The 27,450-nt window shown below is 31.6% G+C and overlaps 1 protein-coding gene across 1 annotated transcript in view; it reads right to left on the reverse strand.

Annotated features, from left to right (window-relative positions):
• LOC141456728 (cytoglobin-2-like) overlaps nucleotides 1–27,450 on the reverse strand; it is a 185,929-nt gene that overhangs the window by 43,071 nt on the left and 115,408 nt on the right. The window contains exon 3 of the mRNA XM_074132977.1: nucleotides 17,241–17,345. Within this exon, the coding sequence (XP_073989078.1) occupies nucleotides 17,241–17,345 (105 nt within the window). The remainder of the gene's footprint in view (nucleotides 1–17,240; nucleotides 17,346–27,450) is intronic.

A 27,450-nucleotide genomic window follows, 5' to 3' on the forward strand; every position in this document is an offset into this window, starting at 1 on the left:
ATTTAAAAAGAGTTTTCTTATGTGACGTGTTATAGCGTTTTTTTAGGAAAAAGAAGTCTTTTTTTGTCATCAAGATTAGTCAATATATTATAAAAAAGTTCAGGTAAGTACACCCAAGATTTCTTATTCCTATAAAGATTACAATTCAAGTAAATTCGTTTTACCTTCGAATTTTTCAATAAAAGATTGAAAGTAAATTAAAAAAAACTTATTTAAAAGAAAGATTTCGGTGCATTTTGGTGAAGATACTGTTTTTCTAGTTTCGAGCTATTCTCCAATTGGCTCTAACGACATGACCTAGACTTCAGTTTTTAACTTAACACTCACAAAAGTCTAATATTATCTACAAATACAGTCGAAGGATACATGTTAGCCTCTCACGTTACGCACATTCGATACAAATCAAATAAAAAATAAAAATATCTATTCAGACCTCACCTAGCTCAATAATAAAAGCAGACCTCATAGAGCACATGTTCAAAGTCAGGAATGTCACAAATATCCCAAAATAACGAAGAACCGCGGATAGTTTACTAAATAAATATTTTTTCTATTATGATAAAAAAAGGAGAGAGAGATGTTGTATACATACCTGTATAATAATCGCAGCATATTATTTGCTGCTTCTGTTATGATAACTTGACAGATTTAAAAAGTGGATTTAAATAGGGCTATTCCTCAGTCGATAGTAATATTAATGTAATGAAGATAATGAAAATTAAGACAAAGCAAAAAAGGAAAACTTAATTTTTTTATTTTATTTTTTTTTTTATAGATTTTAAGGCTACATTTAATTTTTAATGCATTTAAATAAAGGGAATAAATTAGGTTGTAATAAAGATGGAGGTTTAAGGGGGGACAATTTAGACATTTTGAATCGTAATAAATATGTAACTTTGGGTGAGATTGTATTTTCAGTTTTTCGTCCTTAATCATTTTGAGAGAGAGAAATAGAAATAGAAATACTTACATTTATTAATGTCCTGGGACGTTAGTCCCTTAAGGACAACAAAAAGTACATACATAAATATTTAAAAAATCAAATATCTCAGTTGCCTCCTGAGTTGCTGCTAAAATATATACAAAGAAAAGGTAAGAAAACAAAAATTTCATTTCTTTAAAAATCTGTACACAAATAAATAAATAAATAAATAAAAATTTTAACTGACAAGAAAAGAATTGGACAACTATTTACAGTTTAAATAACAATATAATTATATAATGATAATAATAACATTAATAACAATAATATCAATAATAATAATAATCATAATAATAGAGATAATATGTAGAGGAAAAAATGAAAAAGAAAAATAATAATTAGAACAAAGAAGTAATAATAATTATTATTATAATTGCAAATTACAGATTTAGATAGCTTTTGTGTTAATGTTCATATAAATAATGTTTAAATGTAGTAACAGACTTGGCACGCAAACCAATCGGAAGAGAGTTCCATAACTTACATGCTTTTAAATAAAAAGAATTTTGATAGGTGCAGTCCTAGGTGTGGGAGTGTACAATTTTGTACCAACTTGTCGAGTGGTTCTCAAGTGCAACTGTCCTTTGCTACTAAATAGTGAATACAGATAATCTGGCGCTCTATTTCTAAACAGAAAATAAATAAAGGCACCTAAAAAATATTGCCTTCTTAGCACCTAAAAGGCACCTTATTAGCCAGTTCAGCCGGTGGTAATAAGGAGGTAACATGATCATCTCTCCTGACATCAAAAATGAAACGAACACCCGAGTTTAGAGCTCTTTGTATCCTTGTATTCAGTTCCGAAGACAGGTCCAACTAAACAAGACAGCAATAATCTACATGCGGGAGGATGAGTGTTTGAACCAACTGTTTTCTCAATGATACAGGTAAGATTTCTTTATGGTACTTTAGTTGATACAAAGCATTGTTCATTCTATTGACAACATGATTATGCCAAGTTAAGGTGCTGCTGAAGGTAACCCCCAAAAACTTAACAGAATCCACATAAGGTAGATCAATGTTACCAATTTTGATCCTAGAAATATTGTTAAAATCGATGCTATTAACAAACCTAGAGCTACCAACCACCATCGCCTTCATTTTAGAGAGTTAGTAAGAGATAGAGTGCGGCGAAAGCTAGTACTATACGGTTTTAATACCTTATTTGGAAAATATGATAACTTGTGAAATATGTAACTTGAGTGCCAAATTAGAAGTTTTTAATTTAGTTTTTAGAACAACATCTACACAGCACAGATTCGGAGATTCATGAGGAGTGATGCAGTAGAAAAGCTAAAGAAAGACTGCTCAGTTAGCCAATTAAATAATTTAACTCAGAAGCCCGGGAAATATAACAGCGAGTCTCAGAGTCTATGGTTTGAAGTTTATGCACAGCTGGTGTAGAGTCTAAAGGCTCACCCAGCTACTTACAAATGCTGCTTTGTTCATGAAGAGTTGCACCGTAATAGAAGAAGTAATGATTCCATTTTTTTTAAAAAAAAAAAATAACAAGCAGTTGAAATCTTCAAAAGTATGAAACTTTTTTAATTGGTCTCAATCCTAGGATGTTAAATCCCATCCTTTTTTAAAATTTCTCACTGGCCAAAAGCACAGTTTTCTTCAAATAGACTTATTGATAAAGAAGAGATTGTTGAAGAAGTGAATACTATTTATTTCATAAAATAAGTATATATTTTCTTACCTTGTTTGTTCTTTATACTTTTAAAAATCAAAACAAAAAACTTAGTCATTTTTTATTTTATAACTAACTTTGTACACAATATTTAATGAGTTTTAAAGAGCTTCAAGCAAGGTTTTTTTTGTTCTCTTTCAAACTAGTTCTTTCAAAGAATCTTTAAAAAAAAGTATGTAAACATATCCCTAATACCATTTTTATTAGAAAAGTTTTTAAACTATTCATAACACAAAAAACTTGTTAATAAAAGTTTTTTGTGTGTTCTGTTTCGCATCCATTCAAACAATTAGTGCCTGATAATACTCCTTAACAAAAACTTACAGTTTAAAATGTTAAGTATAAGGGTTGATTAAACGCCAAAAGGTACACAAATCAGCGAGTACCCAACATTTCATTAATATTTAAGTAATTCTACTGCATTAATTTTCATTAATAAGTAATTTTTTAGTATTTATTAGATGTCACAGACCCTTATGTTGGCCATTTTCGTCTACAAAATATTTGTACAAGTAGCACTGTAGATTGACTGTAATATCTAGTTATAGTTATTTATAATAATCAAACTACTAATTACAGGTTAAAAAGAAAAACGTTATAAAAAATAAAAAAAAAATTATGGGGCTAAAAAATTCAAAACCTTTTTTAAAAAAAACTTACACCAACACACATCAATGATTTTGTTTATTTTACTTATTTATTTTTATTTTTAAATAAAAATCGTCGGTTTAAGTTCATTCTTCGATTAAAGTAATTGTTATTTTATGAAGTAGTCAAACGTTTATAATAATAGGTAATAATTATCTGGCTTTATCGCAAATAATATAGTTTTCTTCAATTACATTCTCAATCTAGGTATTCATCCCACAATGTTGTATATATGTAATATAAAGTAAATAAGATATGCATATTTTTAGGACAGCTAATTATTCCAGTATTTTACTATAAGTAAAATTAGGGGGACTAAATTAAATTACAATTGAGGAATCAATAATTGTTGTTGAATAATCTACTTGTTATTAACTGTGTGTTATTTGTGCTCACGAATATTACGGTAAGACGAATTCAAGACAGTAGCCTACTCTAACTTTGTCTTTTTCTACTTTAACATGCATGTACGTATATGTGATTTATCATAATTATAACAAAAAAATATTATGAATGAAGTGGCCAGCATAAGGGTCTGTGACATCTAATAAATTCTAAAAAATAACTTGTTAATGAAAATTAATGCAGTAGAATTACTTAAATATTAATGAAATGTTGGGTACTCGCTGATTTGTGTACCTTTTGGCGTTTAATCAACCCTTATACTTAACATTTTAAACTGTAAGTTTTTGTTAAGGAGATTTTTGTACCTTTTGGATAGATTTTCCTTTTTGTCTATTTTGCAAAGTTACATATCTGCTTTACAGATTTTTTTAAAATTTGGAATAAGCAATTCTATCATTATAACCTGATAAGGTGTTAAGTCGAAACCGTAACTACCTCTGGAGAGATCTTTTTAAAGAATGATTATAGTTGCGGTCCCCCAAACCATCCTCAATAACAACAATTGTTTTGAAAAAGCGTTTTGAATAACATAGGAAGTTATTTGTACGTAAATAGCAAAATTAAACTGCGATTTCAGTACTTGCTTTTAAGAGGAGTAAGAAAAATAATCAGTACTTCTCCCTAAAAGGAAAAGAGGCAAAGATTTTTTAATCTAACGACAATTCATTGATTTAAATCGGTTCACTCATTGATAATTTAAACGATTGCAGTACTTCCTCTTAGTAGGTGCAAGAGCATGACAGCACTTCACAGCAACGTTGAGGAACTTTAACCACTTATTCGAGCTGAATTTTATCAAAATCGGACTAAGCGTTTTAGAAATATTGGTAATAATAGTTTTAGAAAGGGCCTTACTTGGGTGGGGCGAACTCCCCTCCTGATGAGACATAGCGTCGAGACTTCAAATCTGTACAAAATTTCGATTCGAATGACACTTCATTCATGTAAATCGGTGCACGTGTCGATAATTTGAAACGATTGCTATACTTCCCCTTATTAAGTGTAAGAGCTGATCGCCGCTTTAATGTTACATAGGGGAGCCCTAACTCTATCATCCTACCAAATTTTATCAAAATCGGGCCAAGATTTACAGAGTAATTAGTAATAATAATTTTGGAGGGGGCCTTACATTAAGGGGGCTAACTCCTCTCCCATTCGATGTACAGGGTCGAGACCCCCAAAAGGCACATCTACATAAAATTCCGAATCGAATGACACCTCATTCATGAAAATCGGTTCACGCGTTTAGGCGCTACGTTGTTTACAAAAAAAGTAACAAGAAGAACAACAAGAAGAACAAGAACAAGAACATTTTTTGAAAAAGCGGTTTTTGCTCATTTTCGGCAACTTTTTTCTCGAAATCTATTAGATCTGGGTTGTTGCAACAAAATTACAGCTATAAAGGAGGGTTTGGAGTAAGATTTAAAGAAAATTTGGGAATTTTATCTTTTGTAGAAAAAGAGAAAAAAATTGTCAAAGTTGGGTGTTTTTCAACGTTACGCTTTTTCGTGCACTTTTTGACGATCAACCCTTATACAACCGGACAGTTTTAATATACTTATCTGTATAATATATTTCTACATAAATTATGTTTAACATTGTCAATCTAAGGTATCTAAGGTCAAATCAAATTTGAAAAGTGCCAAATACTTACATTAGACGCTGCAAGCAAACTTTAATAAATTATTAATTATAGAATACATGTTCAGCCTTAGAAGAATATTCTTAATTCTGAATAACATATGGTGTGTAAAATGAGAGATTGGCTAAATCAAAAGTAAAAGTTTCATCGTACTGCCATCATCAACAGATTTTGTTTATTAACTTTATGAACAAGAGGTAATTCATTGTTTATAATAAAGCGATTGAACATAAATCGTTGAAGGTATAAGGGTATTACTGTTTTATAAACAAATATGATTTTAATTACTCCAAATACCATTCTTTCTACCTTTGCTGACGATACTACAATCTTATCTCCTCATTCCAATCCTCTTATCGCTACACGAACTCTACAAACACACATCAACCACTTACAGGACTGGCTTTTCAAATGGAGAATCAAAACCAACGTTACGAAGTCAAAGTTTATAGTATTTATTCTCAGACGGAAAATCCTACCTCCCATCATCTTGAACCAAACTCCTGTACCAAATGTGGACAAAGTACGCTACCTTGGACTGCACCTAGACAAACAGTTGACATGGAATCCCCATACTAGACTGAAAAGACAAGAAACTAACCAACAACTCGCTAGTGCTGCACGAGACCGAGAATACAATAGTATTCACTTCTTCAACAATCTCTTCTTTATCAATAAGTCTATTTGAAGAAAACTGTGCTTTTGGCTAGTGAGAAATTTTAAAATAAGGATGGGATTTAACATCCTAGGATTGAGACCAATTAAAAAAGTTTCATACTTTTGAAGATTATCAAATAATCTTTTCAAAAAATGTTATTATTTTCTAATAATTATTTTAATTTATATATTAGTAATGAAAATGTGTGTAAAAGAAGACAACTACTTACACTTCAATGCATCATATATTACTATTACTGTTATATATCTTTATATAATTTCAAAAAGATGTTGAAAACGCGCCATATGAAAGACCCAAATAACATATCTGCCTGCTATAACAAGTCGATTCGTGAAATAAAAAATACACCTCCTAACAAACTTCCCGCTCCATTAGTTATGGCTGTTGGTGAAGATAAAGAATCTGATGATTCACCTTTTGACGACGACGACGACTGCATCAATATTTTTGCACCATTTGCTCAAAAATCAGCAAATATCACCGAAGCATGGAAGACAGAAATCATTAATTACACCAAATTAGACCAAGCACCAGTAGACGTTGACATTTTAGAATGGTGGAAAACACTTGAGAATTCCTTCAAAAATTTGTCTAGAATGGCAAAAGATATTTTTAGTATCTGTGCAACTTCAGTGCCATCGGAAAGATTATTTTCGCAAGCTGCGATGATAATGACCAATAGAAGATCTTCTCTAACTTCTGACTCAGTAAAAGCTCTTTTATGTATCAATGCTTGGGCAAAGTGTATCTTAAAAACGAAAATTTGTGGCAATATTTTTTAGGTGCATAGATAGTCTTTTTTTTCAAATTCACTAATTCCAAAATTCTAAAATATAATTCAAATAATATCAAAGTTCAAAGTATTAGATTATTAATAGTGAAATTTATGTAATTGAATGAATGAATGATATGAATAGTGAAATTTAGTGAATTTAGTAAAAATTATATAATTCGAAGGGGGCCGCCACGGTAGCCGAGCGGTGCGAGACCTGCGAAGCTAATGTGTATTGTGGTACTGGGTTCGATTCCCGGTCTTAGGCCTTGGATTTTATTTAATGGTTAATATGAGAAATTTACAGTAAAGTGTGTTTGGTAGTCGCCTCCGTCCGCGACACCTAATTGGTAGTTGGACGTAAAGCCCCTCCTGAAAAAATAGGCGATTACTTTACCTTGCTTACTTATGTAATTCGAAGTCAAATAGATGTAGTGATATTGAACATATATAATAAAATCGTATCTTTTAATAATTAATTCAATACCCGTAATGATTGTTTATTAATAAAGAACACGATTTTATAATTTTGTAGCTAAAAATTAATATTTGAAAAACCGAGACGAGACCGAGATTTCTCGACGAGATATATATCATGTCTCGATCTCGGTCTCGGTCTCGGTTGCTCAAGTCTCGTCTCGGTCTCGGTCTCGGTTGCTCAAGTCTCGTCTCGGTCTCGGTCTCGGTACCGAGACCGAGACCGAGATTTGTCTCGTTTCTCGTGCAGCACTGCTTCTCGCCAGACTACTTGACAAACATTCGAAACTTAACCAACATAACAAAAGACTCTTATATCTACTGCTACTGCCACCTAATTGGTCATACGGCATCGAAGTATGGGGATCGACTAAGCGTTCCAACTCACTACGCCTCCAGGCATTACCGTCAAAAATACTTCGAAAACTTCTTAACGCCCCGTTCTATGTATCTAACCTCACTATCTATAATGACCTCAAAATCCCTTTCATTACAGATCTTGCTAACACTCGTTTTCTCAAATTTCATTCCTCTACAGTAGCTTTCTTTTTCTTTTTTTACCATATTTGCTTGTTGCAACAACCGTTGCAGTGGTAAATTCCAATAAAAGATTTGAAAAAATCTTACTCTAAAGGCTCAAAAAGGTTCTGGTGAAAATTGAAATTCAAAAATCTGCTCGGACGCCATGAGAGAGAAATAAAAGTAGATAAAAGAAAATTGAGTAAGTGAAAATATTTTGGACAAATTCCGTTCTTTATTAATATGTAGTATTCAAAGAAATTCTTATTTAGTATACTGAACGTCAGAATCTTATAATCTTCACTTTGCAAGGAAAATAGGACGAGTGGTTACAGTGATTAATAATTAAGAAAAGCTATATAATAAGGATAGACATATATTGGAAACTTCTTCCAGCCCATCTATCCTCTAGAGAATATCCTTTCTATAACCGTTTCCTGTATAAACCACTTGAGAAAGTATGGTCTCTTTTAATCAACTTGTCTTCGTCTTAATTTGACGGCAGTACTTCACTGTCAGACAAATTGGAAGTTCAGTCTAGAAGAAAATTATGGTTGTTTTCATTGTGAAGGAATTATTAAGAAAAATATTAGAAATTAAAAGAAAAAACTGTATAATTTACTCACCCCAGCAGATTCTAAAGAGAAACATAAATATGTGCATGTTTTTGCTTAGAAAGAGATAGCAGTATTTTTGTTCCAGAATTTTCTTTGAATAAAATATATCTAAGAGAAAATAATAATAATAAAAAAACGCATTCAGTTGCTGATTAAAACGGACGGAAAATTTTATTTATTTTATTTTTGAAGGATCAAAGACGAATAAAAATGGAAACTCTTTGTAAGTTCCTTACAGATTCTCACAGTATATAAATAAATAAAAAAAATTACCCATTTTCATTTCAAAAGATCATTTGGGAATTTATGTCAAAAGGGACTTGCTATTCCATCGGGCAACTCATCAATGTATATGTCATATCTTCTACTATCAAGAGTTTTGACATTTTTCCAATTCTGTATACAGAATTTCTGGGTTCTCCTTATTCTTCAATAAATTTAAGATTACTAATTAAGCTTATTTTTTATTTTTTTTCAATATTCATACTCATTTATTGATTTGCTAATTTTGTCTATTACTATACAAGAGGCTGTAAACTTGGTACTCCATATCTATACTCTTAACCACATATTGCAAAGATATGTAAATAGGTCTCACATTACTCTGGATAACTCAGTGCTGTCGTAAGTGATTTCATTTATCTGTATATATATATTGTGAATATAGATCTCCTCTAAGTAAAGCGCCATTGCTTCTTTCTGTCAAAATTGTGGAGGCTTTCATCCATTAATAGTCCGCATGTTGCAGATGTTTACTCAGTTTGTAGACTAGATGCTCAATTTAAATGTATCCAAGTGATTCTTTATTTCATTCAGTAATTCATTTAATTCAATAAAAATTTTGTACAAACTAGATGGGCGTCTCTAAATATAGCTGTTCATTACCTAGGAAAAATATTTGTCACCAAAATAACTATCAATGGCCATATAAGTTTCATTTTAGTACAAATCAGTAAGAAGAATACTAGGCTTCATTGAGCATCGTTCTAAACTATTCCTGGACAAAGCTCTCTGTATTGTGCTCTAGGCAGAAAAAGTTTTATTTATAAATGCCATTATTTATAGCCTAATAGACAGTTCGGAATTGTTATCGTCCATAAATTTGCATATTTCCATTTAAAAAAAACTTTAGAATCATCATTTTTTATAAAATTCTACAGAAATAAATATTCATGCAATTCCTCGACTACTAAAACGGCTGAATATATATGGTTGCGAATAGATTTGTATATTTCGCTACATAAATTAATTTAAAAATATGATCATTAATTATTTTCTGTTATCCGATAACTACATTCCATAATATATTCTAGCTAACCATTATTTTCTCAAATTCATCATATTACTAACATTAGCTATTAATTTACTATTATTAATTGTTTATGTATTTTGTACTCCTTATTATTTTAATTCTCTTTCCAGCACCACATATTTTTCTTTTTCATTTTTATTCTTCACACCTGTACAGTTATAGTAATTATATGTTAATTTTTACACTAGTAGGGTATTGTAACTATTGTTATTGCTATAGATTTCTTGCCTATTAATAGCAGTGTATGCCTAAATTTATGACGCAGCAAACATCTTTTTTTAGTTAAATTAAGTTTAACTAATTGTAAAAAGCGATTTATGATTCGTTAAAATAAAATATGTACACTAGGGTGTTTCAAAAAATGATGACTTTTAAATTTTAAAGAGCGCCGGGCGGAAAATCAAAGTTCATTTAAAGACAAAAATTTTAGTCCGTATTAGAGCAAAATCGATTAATATTTAGAGGTCGCTGCTACCATCGATCAAAAAATTTTTGTTTGCTTTTTTTTTTCTTTTTTTTTTTATAAAAAATCCTTATTAAATGTTTTGTATCTTTTCATTATTAGCAAAACATGTAATTGAACTAAGTTTATTTAAATATAATTTGCTATAAAGACAATGCAGTTGGAATCATTTTGATGGCCTTTTTATTTTCAAAGTTATGAATAATTAAAGAAGCTGTATTTTTGAAAAATTTCGATTAATTAACGTTAAAATCACTTCATTTTTTATGTGTTTCGAACAGAATTTAAAAAACAAATAATTTTTTCTGCAACCATGTAGGGAAGTTCTCATTACTCAATTAAAATCAGCTGTGTAATGCCCTACTTCCCACACAAGTGGGGAAAAATTCCCATTAGTGTCACTTTCCTCACTAGTGAGTGGAAAAACTTTATTGTGCTTCCTTGATATAAGAAGTTTTGTTATTAACATAAATATTTTCTGTAAAACTTTAATAAGCTTATTTAACGTAACTAAATAATTAAAAAACGAATATTAAAAAATAAAATAAAAATTGAAAGGAATATAGAAATAAAAATAATACTTTAATAAATAATTAGATATTTTTAATTATAACAGTTAAAAAGGTTATAGTGTTACCTTACAGAAATTTAAAATGGATTCTAGTGATTCCTGTTTAGAAAACACTCCTCCGTCAATAAAAGAAACAGCAGAAAATGTAATAAGTAATGTAAATACGTAAGTAATGTAAATAATTGTAATATAACAATAAATGTTTATAATAAATAAATTACTTTTTGTAGACTGTAAAAATGGAATTTTTAATTTTTTTAGTTAATAAATGGTTGCAGAAAAAATATAATATTTAACTCGAGTATGAAGTATTTTCCTCACACTCGGCAATTTGCACTTGTTAAATAAATAACTATTGGTTACTGAAACGTCTAAATTAGGGAACATTTTGCATTTATTGTTATAATTTGAAATTAATTTACTATCAATCAATATTAGACAGGCTAATATCATAGAAGAATAATCTCCTCTTCGAACTCTTAAATACATAAAATCAATTATTTTTTTAGGAAAACACAAACCGAAGAATAAATAAATGTCTATTTATTGTTATAGCTCTATTGATCAGAGAAATAGACCTATGACCTCATTCTAGAAATAATGTTACTGGTATTATTTTAAAGCTCTCCAGAGCACTTAAGTAGCGGACTTAAGAAATGTGTACGATTTAGTAAATTTGTTGGTAAATGAAAAAATTGATGATTACTAAAAAAAGTAAGCATTCATGCCAAAGATTAGCTAATATTAAATTTTATTTTGTAAAACTAAACGCTAGTTCAACACGCTATAAGAAGTGGTTCTTAAGAAAAGATAAGTATTTGTCCAATGATGTTTGTTGAGCCAAAACACGCAAGAAACAATGCTGCTTAATGGGGTTGCGCTACTTCTTGAGTGAAGTAGAGAGGTATTTATTAATATATTGTATATTTTTATTCAGTTCACAACTTTATCTCGTTCCCCAAAAAAATCAGGTACAGCTTTAACATAAATCTAAATTAAATGTGATAAATCACTTACAAGCATTGCGCTCTCTTTTCCAAATCAAATATTATTAAGTAAGAAACTTGTTAGATTTCAAACTCTTTAGTAATCCATAATTGCATTAAGGAAGAAATTAATACTTTTGAAATGTTACTTTAAGTCGTAATGAAAGTATTATTTCAGGAAAACCAATTTAATTTTCATCTCATTTATCCGTTTAGAAAGACATTTGAAATAGAGCATATTAGCTGACTTTCCTACCAAACCTTAAAGTTTTCAGAGTTGGTGCTAATTATGGTATAAAAGATTCGTGTAAGTGAAGATGTTTTGACAGAAATTAGATATTACTTTCAACAAGATTTGTGATTAATGTGAATGCCACGTGTGAATCAAAAGTAAATTTCTATGAATCCTCTCTGATTGTACAATTTACATCTTTATGAACAGATGATTGGCTTAAAGCAGGTTCATTACTAGTCTAATTAAAGCGGAACTCGGTCTATTTCTTCTTTAAACTGGCAACTACTTTTAGACATTTATATTTTCTTCCATTAGCAGGCCTCGCAGTTTTATGAGCTATGATTTTTTTTAAAAAATTTAGCTCTCTTTTTAAGAGAGCGAATACTTAGCCCAAGGTCGAGGGAGCGTTGAGAGATTTACAGTTAATATGATGCCCTTTAAGCCTACACTGTCAGGGGGAAGTATTTCAGCCGTATTAATTAATAAAGCATTAATTTCCTCAAAACGATGTTGCCTCACTATTAAAGCTCCTTCTTCTCCTTTGAAAACACACCCTTTAATTGCAAATACTGGTGTTGCTACAAGGCCTCGTCGTCCTCATAGACCAAATAATACGCGATTCAGTTGTTAATGCTGCCTGCTGGATCTATTATTTTCGCTTGTTCCAATTCTATTTCTAGGACTCAATTAAAAAGTACAGAGATCATTCTGCCTTCAAATCTCTTATGATTTGATGGATTTCAGAATTATCTTCATAGAAATTTTTTTAGTAAGACTCTCATTATAAATATATGATTATTTGTAGCCTTCCAGTTTCAGAAACTGCATTGGGTATCGCCGAGTAGTCTTTTCAGCGGTTTAAGTAATTTCTACTGCAATGAAGATTTTTAGAATTCTGTACACAGCAATTAATAATTAAATGTGGCGGTAATTTGAACATTTCAGAAGCTTCACTTCACTAACCGGGCATATTTAGGCTAAAGCTAAATCTTTTTTTGTATTTCATCTTATAACCATATTATTAAATGAAGGTAGGAAAAAAAATAAACCAAAATTCTGTATTTATATCAGTTACTGGTGAAATAGAGAGTACAGCGGTTGTAATACCAAGTACACTGATATGTCAGGGTTGTTTGTCTATTATATCTACTAAGAGTGATGTGTGTCCTCCTAACACAAGAGTGAATTCACATCTGAATGGAGTATTGCTGTTGACATGTACTGGTGCTGCACGTGGCAGGACCGAAAATGATAAATTTTTAAACGGATAATATTTTATGTTAATAATTTTGAGTAATCTATAAATTTGTTTTCCACACTGTCAAAATGGCATCCCTAACCTGTGACATAAATCTTCTCCCATAATTTTATTTTTTTGTGCTATTTTTATAAGAACGTCATTAAAATCTACTATAAGTTCATCGTAATCTGAATTACAGAATTAGGTCGTACGTCTCCTACAATTTTTATTAAAATTAAACATTTTTATTATTTCATTATTGAGCATGAGTTTCAGTTAATTTTCATGCAGCCTAGAACAGATTTCAAAGCGAATTCAAGAGTCATATTAGATCTGGTAATTTTATTCGATTGTAGTATTTGTTTTACTTGACATATTTGGTTGCCTCTAATAAGCCAATCTGATCATAGGGATCCACAAGTTGGTGAATTTGTTCGTCACTGATTATTAATTTATATGTTACAACTTGCTGATTTCAAAACAAAAAAATTAATTTTTCTTTGCATTCTACACTTCTTAAATTTCTTTATTTAATTTACTCAAAACTTACAGATATACCAATATACCTACAATCAATTTCAACTACTTCATCAGATTTCAGTTTGTCACCACATATCAACACGTCGAATGCAATCACAAGATTCTTTCCATTAATTATCAGCAATAAAGCCCTTTTCATTGAAAAAAATATATAAATGTTAATAAAAATTAAGATGGTTTAACCATGCGTGGCAGCTATTACAACTATAAAAGCGCATTGTTGTAAATACTGAACGAAAACAGCTAGGAAATAATAGCGCCATAAAGTATTTTATGAGAGACTGTGGTTAAAACGTAGAATTTATGTAACTTTACTGTATAAAGACATTTTGTATTTATTTTTATTTTCTCTTGAGACCTACGGAGAGAGAGAACACTGCTTGTTACTAGAATAAATACTAGTGCAACAATATTAATGGTTCTTCTAGTAATCAAAATTATCAATCTTTCAATTAAATAATTTTTTAAGATTTAGACAGACCGAGAGAAACCTCGTTACTGCATTCACACCCAATTGAATCCTGATCCAAAAGTTCATCAGCGGTGTAACCAGTTCATGTATTTACAGATAAAACTCAATAAAGTTTGTAAAAATCATAATAAATCTCACTTTGCTTGCGGGTTGTGGACTGTTAGAGCTAGCTTAACCATTCTATAGGGTTTGACATTTTAAAAGAGTATAACAAAGAGGCTTTTAATGGATTATATGAATGAACTATATTTGAACTAATTTATTAATTGCTTCTCTGTATCGCTGAAAGCATATTGATTTATGTTGCATGGATGTTATTATGCAAGGATAATCTCATCAACATAATGAAATGAAACTATAAGGCAGAAGAAATTAGGGCTTCCAACTTCAGTTTCTTCATTAGAAAATTCCATATCGATATTGATTGCCGAGCTTCACTTCTCCACTGAAATTAGCAGTTTTTGTGAAGCAGTTTGCAACGTTTGTACTCTATAAATTAAAAAAAAAAAAAAAATTAATAAAAACATTATTTTGGAATTCATAGGAGCTTCCAAATTTCTTCACACTCAGTATTAGAACTGATCTACATATTAAAGGGTAACGGAAAAATAGAATTGAGATTTAGGATTAAACTAACGAGAATTTAGTCAAATAAAATACAACAACTTGATCTACGCCTAAAGCGTAAAGCGTGCCGTTTAGGCGTACAGACTGATTTGCTGTTTTTATTTTGACCGCATCCTCGCTAGTTTAATCCTAGATATTAATAGTACACGCTCACTCAAAAATAACACAAATTCATAGAATTAAGCTTGACTTCATAGGCTCCTCAGTCTTACCAGATTTTTTTTTTTTTTTTTGGATTTGAGGCGCGTCAACATTGACGGTTATTGGCGCCTGAAACTTTTTTCAGAAATGATTTTATACCTAAAGAAGATTTCATTTCTTCAAGTTGAAGAACATTATATTTGCTGGATGGAAAAATTCAAATAAAATCGTGAAAGGAAAAAAAGGAATTTAAGAAAATTCAGTCCTCTGAATATCCAATTTACTCTATATTCGGCTAAGTCTCGCTAGAAGCCCTTTCATAATCATCGCCGCAATTAGTAAATACTTTTTAATATTATAGATATCTAACTGCGTTTATAGCAGGGGTCTCAAACTCGCGGCCCTCGGGACAATAATTTGCGGCCCCCACCTCAATATCAAAGTTTAATGTTAGTGGGGCCCGAGTTTGATACGAATTGCACTCTTCAGTGTTGTGTGCGGAGCTGAATGAATCCACCAATCACGATGGGGTATATTGCTCTCGGAAGCGGAGCATCAGCCGGGCTTATTGCGAACTTGCGCCATTACCCCGTGCCCGAAGACGGCCGCGGAAATTGCTGCTCAACGGGACAGAAATAAAAAGCCGAAAAGACGCATCGGCTAAACAGTGAAACAGTGAAACCAAGTGGAATTATATATTACACAGCCCCAAACATGTCTTTTTCAAAGCCCCTGCAGTGAAGAGAAATGTTGGTGATGAGCATAGACAATTTCAGGAAAAGTGGGACGTGCAATATTTCTTTATTGAGCAAAGGGGCATCCCGACGTGTCTTATTTGCGCAGAGAAAGTTGCGGTACACAAAGAATACAATTTGAAACGTCATTACACAACTAGACATGCTGAGGAGTATGCAAAATACCAGGGAGATGAGAAAGCAAACCGGGTTGCTAATCTTAAAACTTATCTACTGAGGCACCAAGATTTCTTTAAGAAAGCAACCAAAGAGAATGGATGCAGCAGTCGAAGCTCTAGCTACGTGGTTAGTGAGATGATTGCTAAAGCAGGAAAGCCATTCAAAGAAGGGGAATTTGTAAAAAAGTGCATATTACAGGCTGCAAGTATTGTCTGTCCAAAAAAGAAAGGTCAGTTCAGCAACATCAGCCTTTCTGCCGACACCCTAGCAGAGCGCATTTCTGACAAAGTGACATTTATGATCAACTGTGTGAGAAAGTAAAATGTTTCAGTGTATACTCAGTCGCTCTTGATGAGACCACAGACATCACCGACACTGTGCCCATCTCGCAATCTATGTTCGTGGTGTTGATGACAATTTTGAAGTCATAGAGGAGTTGCTCACAGTGATTGCAATGCATGGCAATTATTTATTGCTGATTGATTTATATTTTCTTTTGAATTTGTTATTTTTATTTTTTTAACACAAAATAAGATGAAAAAATAAAGACATTTGATAAGATTGGAATGTTTTTGTAAGAGCTTTTCTTTGTGGAAAACCTGATGCGGCCCAGCCTCACCCAGACTCTACCTCCAGCGGCCCCCGGGTAAATTGAGTTTGAGACCCCTGGTTTATAGCAAACTTTACACACCGAATTATTATCTCATATTTCTTATTAAAAGATTATGTTGAAGAAATACTTTTTTTGATAGCTATGTAGTTTTGGACTGATTTCTACAGAAATTTTAACAAATATTTATATCAAACTTATAAATATTTCGTATTTTATTGCTTAAAGTGGTGTATGTCGCGTATTGGAAGCGATATGTCGTGGCTGGTATGTGCAATATGGAACTTTATTGGCATTCCACCTCAAATTCTCGAAATTCTTCAAAACTTATATATTTTTTCACTAAAAATTGTCTCTGGAATGTTAATTGGTTAAAATTGAAAACCCAAAATATTCATTTTAATCAGTTCTTAAATTTCTGCCATCTTGTAGCGTTTATTTGCGAAAACTGGCTCCGGAATGATTTTTGACTTTTGGAAGGATAGGAACTGTTACGTTTATTGTCAGAGAGCATTATAACACTAAGACATTATTATTAGTTTGACTCGCCTTCAAGGCTGCGAAAAGCCAATCGAATGAATCTTTTTATTTCTACATTTTTAAAAAATACAGTAGCTTTTTTATAAGAATTTAGTTATTATTCTATTATTTGTAAAAAAAGAACATTAATATAATAAAAAATTGCCAATATTTACCTTAAAGCATGCGCACGCAGCTGTTTACTATGTTTTAAATCTTCTAACTCAATACCATTAAACGGCATGAATACTTGTTGAACATCCGGGTGAGTTTCAAATAAACTGAAACAGAAAATTTAAATTAGATAATTAATTATATCTTTTGTATAACTATTTATCATATTTCAGCAAGTAAATATTTCCTTTTGAACGTTATTTTTCTTTAGTTACAACGGGATTTTAACAATTTAAATTGCATCAATTACTGAGGTAATTGGCGCTCAGATCTTTTGCAATGCACTTATAGCTCCAGACTCATTATAGAAAACACTGTCGCTTCACAGAAAAGTTTGTTGTAAGTAGCTCTTAGAAATAGAAAATCTAAAGGCCACCAGCTAGATTCGAACCCGAGGTCTACGCGTGCGAATCTAGCGCGCCACCTGAGCTATTTACCTGTCCTATCGAGTTTCTATTATCGCCTATTTCAATTGTAGGCACTGGCACCCTACAAGCCAGTAATTTTACATTGTAAGTACTTTAAACAGAAATTACAAGGCGAAGAATTGGCATGTTTGAGTTATCAAAAGCGTTCTTTACGTACTTATTTTAATTTTAAGTGATCCATTTGATTCCCGATTCGTATTTTCATTCCTTTTCAGCAGAATTGGTTTTACAGAATCGATTACATCAGCACCAAATTACAAAAACTTAAGAAATGAAAGCCCGATTCCCTAAACAAATCTGATGCCTCAACCACAAGTGGATGCAAATCCGAAGACGGTCATAATGAATTTTGGTTTCAAATCTTTTTATTTAAACATTATAATTTTTAAAATACAAGACAGGAAAAGCGTGAATAATAATAGAGACATATCGTCTCACCTTACCAAGTTTATGAGAACACATAAATGATGAAGGTAGCTTCGATATAAATTGAAAAAACAATCAAGTTACATTAGAATTTTTAAGAGATGATTATCATTTTCGTACTTTGATCTTGCAATATTCTCCAAGAACGGTTTTGAACAATTTTACTTCTAAATGTCCAAATAATATAAAAGAAGTCCAGTTCTAATTCTTGTATGAGAAGAGAAAAAAACAATCTTTTTTTCCTTCAAATTAATGATAAGTTAGCCTTATTTAAATGAATAATTATTTTCGAGTCCCCAAACTTCTATGCTTATTTACAACTTCAAAGATAAACATCTGTTTGAAAGCAGTTAATATAGACTGTTGGTTTAGCTCTCAAAGCTTGTCTTTTAGAGGGCTTTTAATATAGCTCTACCAAATATTAATACACGAAATCTATTCACAAGATGATTCTAGTCCAAAGTAAGAAGTAAAATTATTATAAAGATGTCAATGTTCAAATCTATAACAATTAGTTAATCTGCGAATTCGGATGTATTCTATAGATAGTCTTATTCTTTTAAATGGCTCTAAATGATAATTTTTACCACGTTGTTTAGTAAATGACGAACATTTTTATTAATTTTTGTTTTTAAATTAGAATTATATAATGAAATCTATGAAACAGAATTATAAAAAGCTTATTTTAAAATTTTTGTTAAAGAAAAAATAAATTTATTGGAAATATGAGAGGTACATTTCCGAGTTCCAGTAATTAATAATAAAATAAATGGGTCTCTTTTAAATATTAAGGCAAATTTAACAAATAAAAGTCGTAAGCGGAAAAAAAGAATCGTAAGGCTTGTTTAGAAGAACTTTATTTAAAAAAAAGTCTTCTAGCATCCTTTGGACCGTGAGGACGTTTTAATTAGAGAAAGAAAAAGAGAACTAAACTCCTTCTATCTCCAGAGCAATCAGAACCATCTATGGGGCAAGTGGAGCCCCGGAGAGCAATCAATACAACCAATGGAGCAAGATGTTGAAAGAGGTAAGGGATTCTTGTGCTCTGAAGATGTACGGTTCAATATCGCTATTGATGAAGAGGGATAGATAATTCTTCTCATCATGAAAGGATATGCCGCCTCTCAAGAGCATGTCCGGATAAAGTGTTGATAGTATTTAAGGTCAGAGATTGTTTTCGAAAAGTCTTCTTGGATGGACGCACTCTAACTGCCCAAAGCAACGACAGGAGGTCAGGTAAGAACTGAAAAGTATTATGTGATTTTCAGTCTTTAATTTAAGCGCAATTTATAATTACTTATTGTTTATGTATTAATTTAAGCGAGTCATCACTGAGAGCCTTTTTTTTTATTGCACTACTGTACTTAGGACAGTGTTCTCACGTCAGTGGATTCTAAGAAGCACCTAAGGGAAGGCGGCACTAAATAGAAAGGAAGTCCAAAGATATCTAAAGCCTTAATGGACCCTTATAGCTTCCCAAATAAGACGGTGAATGTGAAAATGTATGCTGGTTTATACCACTTTGAGGGTTGGGTAGAATAATGCGGTGAAGCTAGAGTCCACCCTTGGGTTTGCTAAATGGTAGTAGACATCAACTGTGCCAGGTCCTACTTTATATTTTTGTAAATGCTGAAGCTGTCAGGAGGTGAAAATACAGTCGACTCTCGATAATTCGAATTTTTCGATAATTCGAACTCTACAGCTGCTAACTTCGGTAAATCGAAAAAATGCAGTGTATTTAGATACGCTCGATAATTCGAAATCCTTTTCTTAACAACAGGGGGAGAGAAGGCTCTATATTTCGAACGAGGCCGCTTCCCCTCTTTATAATTCGAATTTTCCCTAGTAATGTTTACTTCTCATTTTCCGCTTATTGTTCATTTTCTGCGTAATGTTTCCCTCCTTTCAGCCCACTTTAACTTTCCGATTCTCTTTCTTAGTTTGTCACGATGGGAAGCGCGTCTCCCTTACTGTGTCCGACAAAAAAGAAAAATTATCGCGGCTGTGAAAAGTGGTTCGAAAAAAAAGATATCGCCAAAACTTTCAATATTCTACCATTAACGCTTGCTACAATTCTAAGTCAAGCCACATTGAAACAAAAAACTGTTCTTCATTTTTTTAATTAGGTACATACATACATGTTATTTATTGAAATGTTAATACATATGTAATTTTTTTGTTCTTTTTTGTCGTTTTCATTATTTTTACCTTTACTTGAGGCTATATATGTCTAAAACTTAGGTAAGCTCATACTTATTTTCAATACGTACATACATATATACATAATAAAAACTCTCAATAATTCGAATTTTTTTCCCCTTCTTGATAATTCAAACTTCTTGATAATTCGAAGTCTCGATAATTCGAATTTTTCTTGTAGTCCCTTGGATTTCGATTTATCGAGAGTCGACTGTATTTGCTTTGCAGGGGACAGGATTCCTGAAAAAGTGGCTTGTTTTAATTCCTTATATTTGCCCAATGAATTTTAGAGGTTCTTATAGATGTTAAAGGACATCAGGTTACTTTGCTCGAAGATGTTAATGAGCTGATACTGGTGACTAACAACACTTCTAATCGGATGTCCAAGCTGAAAATATTCAAGTGGATGTAAAACACTTAGAATATTTTCTTACTAATCTAGACATACGTATTAATTAAAAGGAACGTGGCCGTCTGCTTGACTTGAATATGAAAGGAAGTCTTAGATCGTGAGATCGGCATTCCGTATTTCAGGCAATTAATCCGAAGGTGAAAGAGGCTCGAGGGATATTTAATTTTTCGTATAAAACTTAGGAGAAAATGTACTCTACAATACCCCTTTTTGGCAGTCAGGGGCTTCGATCCATCCAGTATCAAGTTTTAGGCATATTTTTAGGCTATATTAATTTTTAAAGTCGTACAAAACGAAATCGACCGTCATCCAGAATTAGGCTTTAGAATAATTTATGACCATGACAGAATAAGAGATTTCCAGAGAGGTAAATCGGCAAATAGCAAATCCCTGGACAAGGGATTTTCTATATATAAGTATAGCTTAGCCTGTACTAAAAAACAAGGCAACATAATTTTTTTAAACAAAGAAGTAACTAAATAAATAAAACATACAAAAACAAAACTTTTAAAGCAAAAGTTCTAAACATAAAACAAATATAAAAACTTTTTTACAAAATTTAAAAAGCTTAAAACTTAAAAGTGGTTTTCACAAATTGATTTGTCGGTGTATGTAAATGAATAATGCTAAATGTAACAATTTGTAAAAATGATTGTATTTAGTGAAATTTGTTATTCAGAGTGTGTTATTTTACTATTATTACTATGATCTTTCTTTGTATAGAGATATCTGTTACAAAGGAATTCAAGTTCATGTTCACTTTATTAAATTTTGTAAAGTGTAAGTAATTCAAAATACTAAAGTTTCGGTTAATATCAGTCAACCATTTTACTAAATTTGTTTTTACGTTCTTTTAGATTTTACTCGAACACTTTCACTAAGAAAGATTTTTCAAGGAATTTTAGGGCAATTCTAGAAGCGTGTGGTCGATATGTATTTAGCCCCTAAAGTGCTTCTTTTTTTTTGTGTGTATTGCACAGTTTTTAGTAATAATTTGAATGAAATGTGGAACTAAATTTTCAATTTTGAAACTCTAAAACTTGTTGCTTTTTATCAACAGAGAATGATAATTTGTTTGCATACACTTGCGTTCGATTTACTATTATTAGATAATTTAATATCAGGGTCGTCAGCCTAATTTAATCTACACAGTTCACAAGACTAATATGGATAAAATGACAGTATTTGAGACTGAAATAAGGTTCACAATGAATAGAAAAATTACAAAGAAAAAAGTCTGACTCGTTGTTCAAAAAGTCAGCATCTCTGCCAAAGAATTGTATTTTAAAAGAATCAAAAAAATATTATAATTAATCTTAAACAAATCTTTGACAAGCCAGAGGTGATTCACTCCAATAGTTATCAAATATTTTCTCAGATCATCCAATCAATTAGACGGGCATGATTGCTCTCTTCCAACAATCTTGAAAAACATAATTTAGATCATAAATTTTAAAACCTCTCCGGTAAAGCTTATCGCCAATTTAACATCCATTTAAAAAGTTTAAATTGCACAAACGGTAATATGTGTCTTGCCTGTATTCTAGTTTACAGTAAAATACTTAATAGCGCTTTCACCAACCTGGACTTGAGGCTAACCTAAATACAACTAAAAAATTGACATTCTAAATTAAATTTACAGTAATATAAATTTCTCTATTGAATTGTATCATTTTTGAATATTTCTCTTTACTCTAAGTTTTACAAAAACACACCGTGCTTGTATATGTATATTTAAATATAATATAAGCAAAGACAACTTAAAAACTCAAGTGGCTCTACCATCCTAGGTGGAGTTTGGCTTCTCTGGCCATTCCTTTCCAAGTACGAGTATCTCGGTCCAGAGCTCTTCGTCTCCATTCATTCACTCCTATTTTAGACCGCTCATCTTTATTCCAACAGTTTCCTCGAGCGTCCACTTCTTCTCTTTCCGGTGAATACAGTTCTTGTTACCTCTCTTGACCATCCTCTCATCTGAGATAGCCTTTTTACATATCTAAACCAGCTTATTCTTTTTGATTTAATGAACTATCTTTATAAACCTATCAGTTCATCCAATACTTGGTTGGATCTAATTCAACCATGTAACTTGCGTACATACTGGCCTCGAGTTTACGTCTCATTATTATCTACTCGAAGATTTGCAAAAACTGCTGGTCTAAAACTTTGAGAAACCATTTCTTTGCGACGTAGGAAACTACGGGACAAACGAGGGCTTGTACAGCTTTAGTTTGGTATAAATATGCGATATATTTAATACTCGTCAATAAGAAAATACATATATTATTCGCTTACTCCATAAACTGTGTATGGCTTCAGCGATAGCAATTTTCTTTATCGGCGTTTTCTTAGGAAGAGTTCTGTTTATCTCCCTTCCGTGGTCTACAGGCATGCAGTCCCAAAAAAAATGTAAAGTAGATTTATAGTTTGACAGATTGCTACAGCTTGGTGAAACAATAATTCCAAGCAACAAGGAAGATTGTTGCAATTAGATCCATGGCTTTCCCTTGAGAATTAGATCAATTGCAATATGGAGTAAAACAAAAAACTGCCGGAATATTACTTTCATAAAATGTACTATAAATTGTTGCCAATTAAAACAACACAAGAGTTACAATTTACTTTCTTTGTTAGCTATTTTTTGCTTGAATATTAGTATTAGTTACATTACTCTTTTTCAAAACTTTTCCTTCTATGAACTATGGGCTAGGGCTAGAATTAAGAGCAAGTTATATAATTAAGGTGTACATTTAAGAGCGAAAGGTATAGAATTCAATGCCATGCGCTTTAAATAGCGAACAAATGCATGAATATAGCGAGTTCTGTTGACTTGATATTGCAAAGTGAATTTGCTTTCACTCTATCCAACACATTGCTTAGTCTATTCAAACTTAGTAAAACCTCTCCATCAACATTTCTAAAGTGCGAAATGTCATTCAAAGAAAAGTTTTGTAGAAAATGTTTCTACTATTATTTTGCTGTTCAAAGTAACATGGCGTAAACATTAGTAATTCATTATGAACCCTTTTTTTTTGCATTTTTCCTTGTACTTTCCGATTTCTCCTTGATTTTTCCAGGACAGAAAGGCCCTGGTATCCGGATGTTAAGGAAGATTGTTAGGTAACAATCCAGTAATTCCGAAAACATTTTTTCGAATGGTGCAAGGTGAAATATTGAGCGACTTTGACACTATCAATAATTTTTATAAATTTTAAGGGCGAACGCTTTTACACGAAGCATCCTTTAAAATTAGGTTTTACCAAACTCTTTTATTGCCTAAGGGCTAGAATTTGTACATTTCAACTTGATCTAATCAACTTCTACCTTATGTACATGAAAAATTCAAATTATCTATTTTGACATATAAAATAATCCTTATTTCAGTATCAGAAGTATTGTAACAATGTAAGAATTAATTATTTTGTTTAAAAAAATGCAAGACTGGCATTGGTAACAAGAAAATGGACTGTTATGAAAAATATGAATCAAATTATAAGCAATTCTTTTTGGCAAAGTCAATTATTGCAGTTTGTATTGAAACGATGGTCTAATATCACTGTTGTTGACAAGGCAGTTTAACATCGAGTCAATTGACTGTAAAATAATTGATAGTTGACAGGCTATAATTAGTGCAACCTGCATCACTTCGTCCTTAACGCTGCTATTTTTTGTAAAGATTTTTATTACTATAATCAAATTATTGTTGTAAGATAATTTACATAGTACCTTATACAGGATGGTCCATTTAAAACGCACCAATCGCTAATAACTTTTTTCGAAAAAACCTACGAAGTAAACAATATTTTTTTGGGGGGCTTAGCTTTCAAATTTTCTACGCGCATGCAGTCATTCTTATTACTTAAAAAAAACATAATACTTTCATGGAATCGAATCACGTGATTCGAATTCTTGATCTCCCACTTACAAAGCCACGCTCTTGACCACTAGACCAACACTCGCCCATCCCTGGCAAGATATTCTTACCGTAATCATAGGTCAAGATGTCTTGCATACTGGGTGCATTAAAATGATATGATGGTTTCTTTTATTTGATGTTAAAACAAATTTATTCTGATTCACTCACAACCAAAATAACCCTAAATGTTTTAAAATCTTCAATTATTATTATTATTTTTTTTTTTGGCGCATCAACAGCTGAGGTCATTAGCGCCCGGAGCTTTTTCCAGTGCACTTCCGGCCTCCGGACAGTGTTCTCTCGTTACAGACAACACTGTCCATCACCGGACAGTGAGCTGTATGAAGCTCCTAGGAAGAGAAAATCTAAGGGTCAGCTGCTGGATTCGAACCCGGGACCTCCGCGTGGGAGTCCAGTATGCTAACCTCATAGCTAATCCCTTCCCTCATCTTCAATTATTATTACTTTTTTTACTTTGTGTCACCAATAACATTTTTTTTTGCAGTCAGATTACCTCCCAAAACGTGTATTTCTGGTGGAAAATTAATATTGAAAACCGTTCACGAATAGACAAAATTGTAACTTTGTTCTTAAATATCTCAACAAATATTAGGGCTACCAAAACGGAGTTAACGTCATTTTTCACAGTTTTTTTATGTAGTTTTCATAATCATTGTCAAAATCAGTGGTCCTTATGAAACCCCAATCAGGTTTTTAGCCGTAACTCCACCAAAAATAAAGATACAGCATCGGGGTTGGAAAATTTGAAAACTAGACTCAATAAAACATTTAATTTACTTCGTGTGTTTTTTCGAAATTTCGCTTTCCTAAAAAGTTATCAGCGATTGGGGTGTTTTAAATGGATCACCCTTTATAATAATGACAGATTTAGGTTTTTGGTAACAATTAGAAAATAGTAATAAAATTAAAATACTTCTTACATTGTAAACTTCTTAAATTGTAAAGTTGTGCTTCTGGTACGTACTTTCAGCACAACCTCCTCTCACTACAATTCTCACAGTAATTCCCATTTACGATCTTTTTTTTTTGTTCGAAACTAAAAGTTAAGTCATTTTCGAGCCACTTCCAAAAAGCGAACGTTTTTCTCACAAACTTGAAATTGTAGTATTGCTTTTAATTTTTCTTGATATATTTTTTATAATATGCAGAACTGTAAATTCTTTAGAAGGGTCGCTGTCGAGGATTGATTAATGTTTATAGTGACTAAGACATCAGTCTTTTGGACAATAGTTTCAAAACGCAGTGTTGAGCCCTACATGGTGTAGGTGAAACAAAGTTTCAAGAAAATGGATTAAAAAAAAAATGCAAACGAATAAATTAAGTTTGAACTTCTTTTAACTTATCGTTTTACAAACATTTGGATCGTAATGCACAAAAACAAGATAAAAATTTTTTATTCGTTTTCAGATGATATTTAATGGTAAAAAAAAGATGATAATTTAAAAAATCTCAGAATAAAAACTAATTACTCCCACTCTGTGGTAATAAGCAGCGATGAATGTAAGCATACTGGCGGACAGCACTCTTGGACTACTCTTTAAATCCTATTTACTTTATAAGTGTTTCAGAAAATATTAATAACAATAGATAAATATCTTTAGGTGAGGAAAATCGTATGTCTAAATGCGCTGCCGCCCTCAGGGCAAAGTTCTCTTCAAATAGGAGCCATAGAAGATTGTAGAGACATAAATCGGACGGCAACATGCGTGGATTTAACCCCTGGATTTCCGAGTGGCTGTTGTGCCCTACTAACCTAGCTAACCCCTGCTCAAAATGAATTATTTAGGGTGTTTTTGGCATATTGCGTGATGGTAAAAAATTGAACCGAACACTGAATTTTTAGTTGTATTTATTTAATCACATCTAATATTGCTCAAATTTTATTATAATATTTTTTTATTTATTTAGTTTGAGATGAAGATAATCAGAGAGAAAAATATTGAATAAGGCATTAAGATCACAGAAGCTGAAGCAACCAAATATTATAGTAAATGATTACCTTAAGCTGTAAAAAATTGTTTAATTTTTGTAAAGAAATTAATAATAAATCGATCAAATTAATCAATTATTCTCGAAACCACTAATGAGTTAAATATTGACATAATTTATTGTTGTAGTTAAATTTCACTAATGCCTTCTCTATATTCATTTAAATTCAGAATAGCCAATCGTCCCTCAACCACACCCTGGAAATAGTAACAGTCTGTATTTATAGAATATAAATGAATTTATACCAACAAAATTCCTGCCCACCACATTTGCGGGCAGTACTAACAAGCATTTATGTATCTATTTCGTTATGATAAGCCTTTTGGATATAGATATAACTCTAGAGAGTTTATTTTAGAAGGACTAGTTCCTCAATAGATTAATGTTTGATTATTATTAATTACAGACAACTATTTGGTGATAAATTAAATAATAATTGTTTTCAAGTTTGATAGAGATGGCTGTGTTATTAGTATTACATAGAAGTAGAAATGCAACTGTGCTCTACGTATTATGAGGAGGAGACTAAATAGAATAGAAAAATTGAATTTAAGCTTCCTGTATTTTCCGTTTTGAGATTTTGATTTGACCGCTCAAACATACTCTACACATTGATCCATTCGTAAAATCCATTTTCTTTCAGAAACTACTACAGCTCATTGTCACCGTTAGTGGACATTGTTACACGTAACATAAAAATAGTCAGTTCAGAGGATCACAATGCACTAAAAAAATACTCTCAGCATCAATCAATAATCTTTAAGTTTATGAGTCAATTGATATTGAAATTTAGTGGGATAGAAAAGACAGTTATTTGCACA

This window comes from Rhodnius prolixus, unplaced genomic scaffold (assembly GCF_049639745.1).
Source record: "Rhodnius prolixus isolate KJV_2025 unplaced genomic scaffold, Rpr scaffold_10, whole genome shotgun sequence".
In the NCBI taxonomy this organism is placed as follows: Eukaryota; Metazoa; Arthropoda; class Insecta; order Hemiptera; family Reduviidae; genus Rhodnius; species Rhodnius prolixus.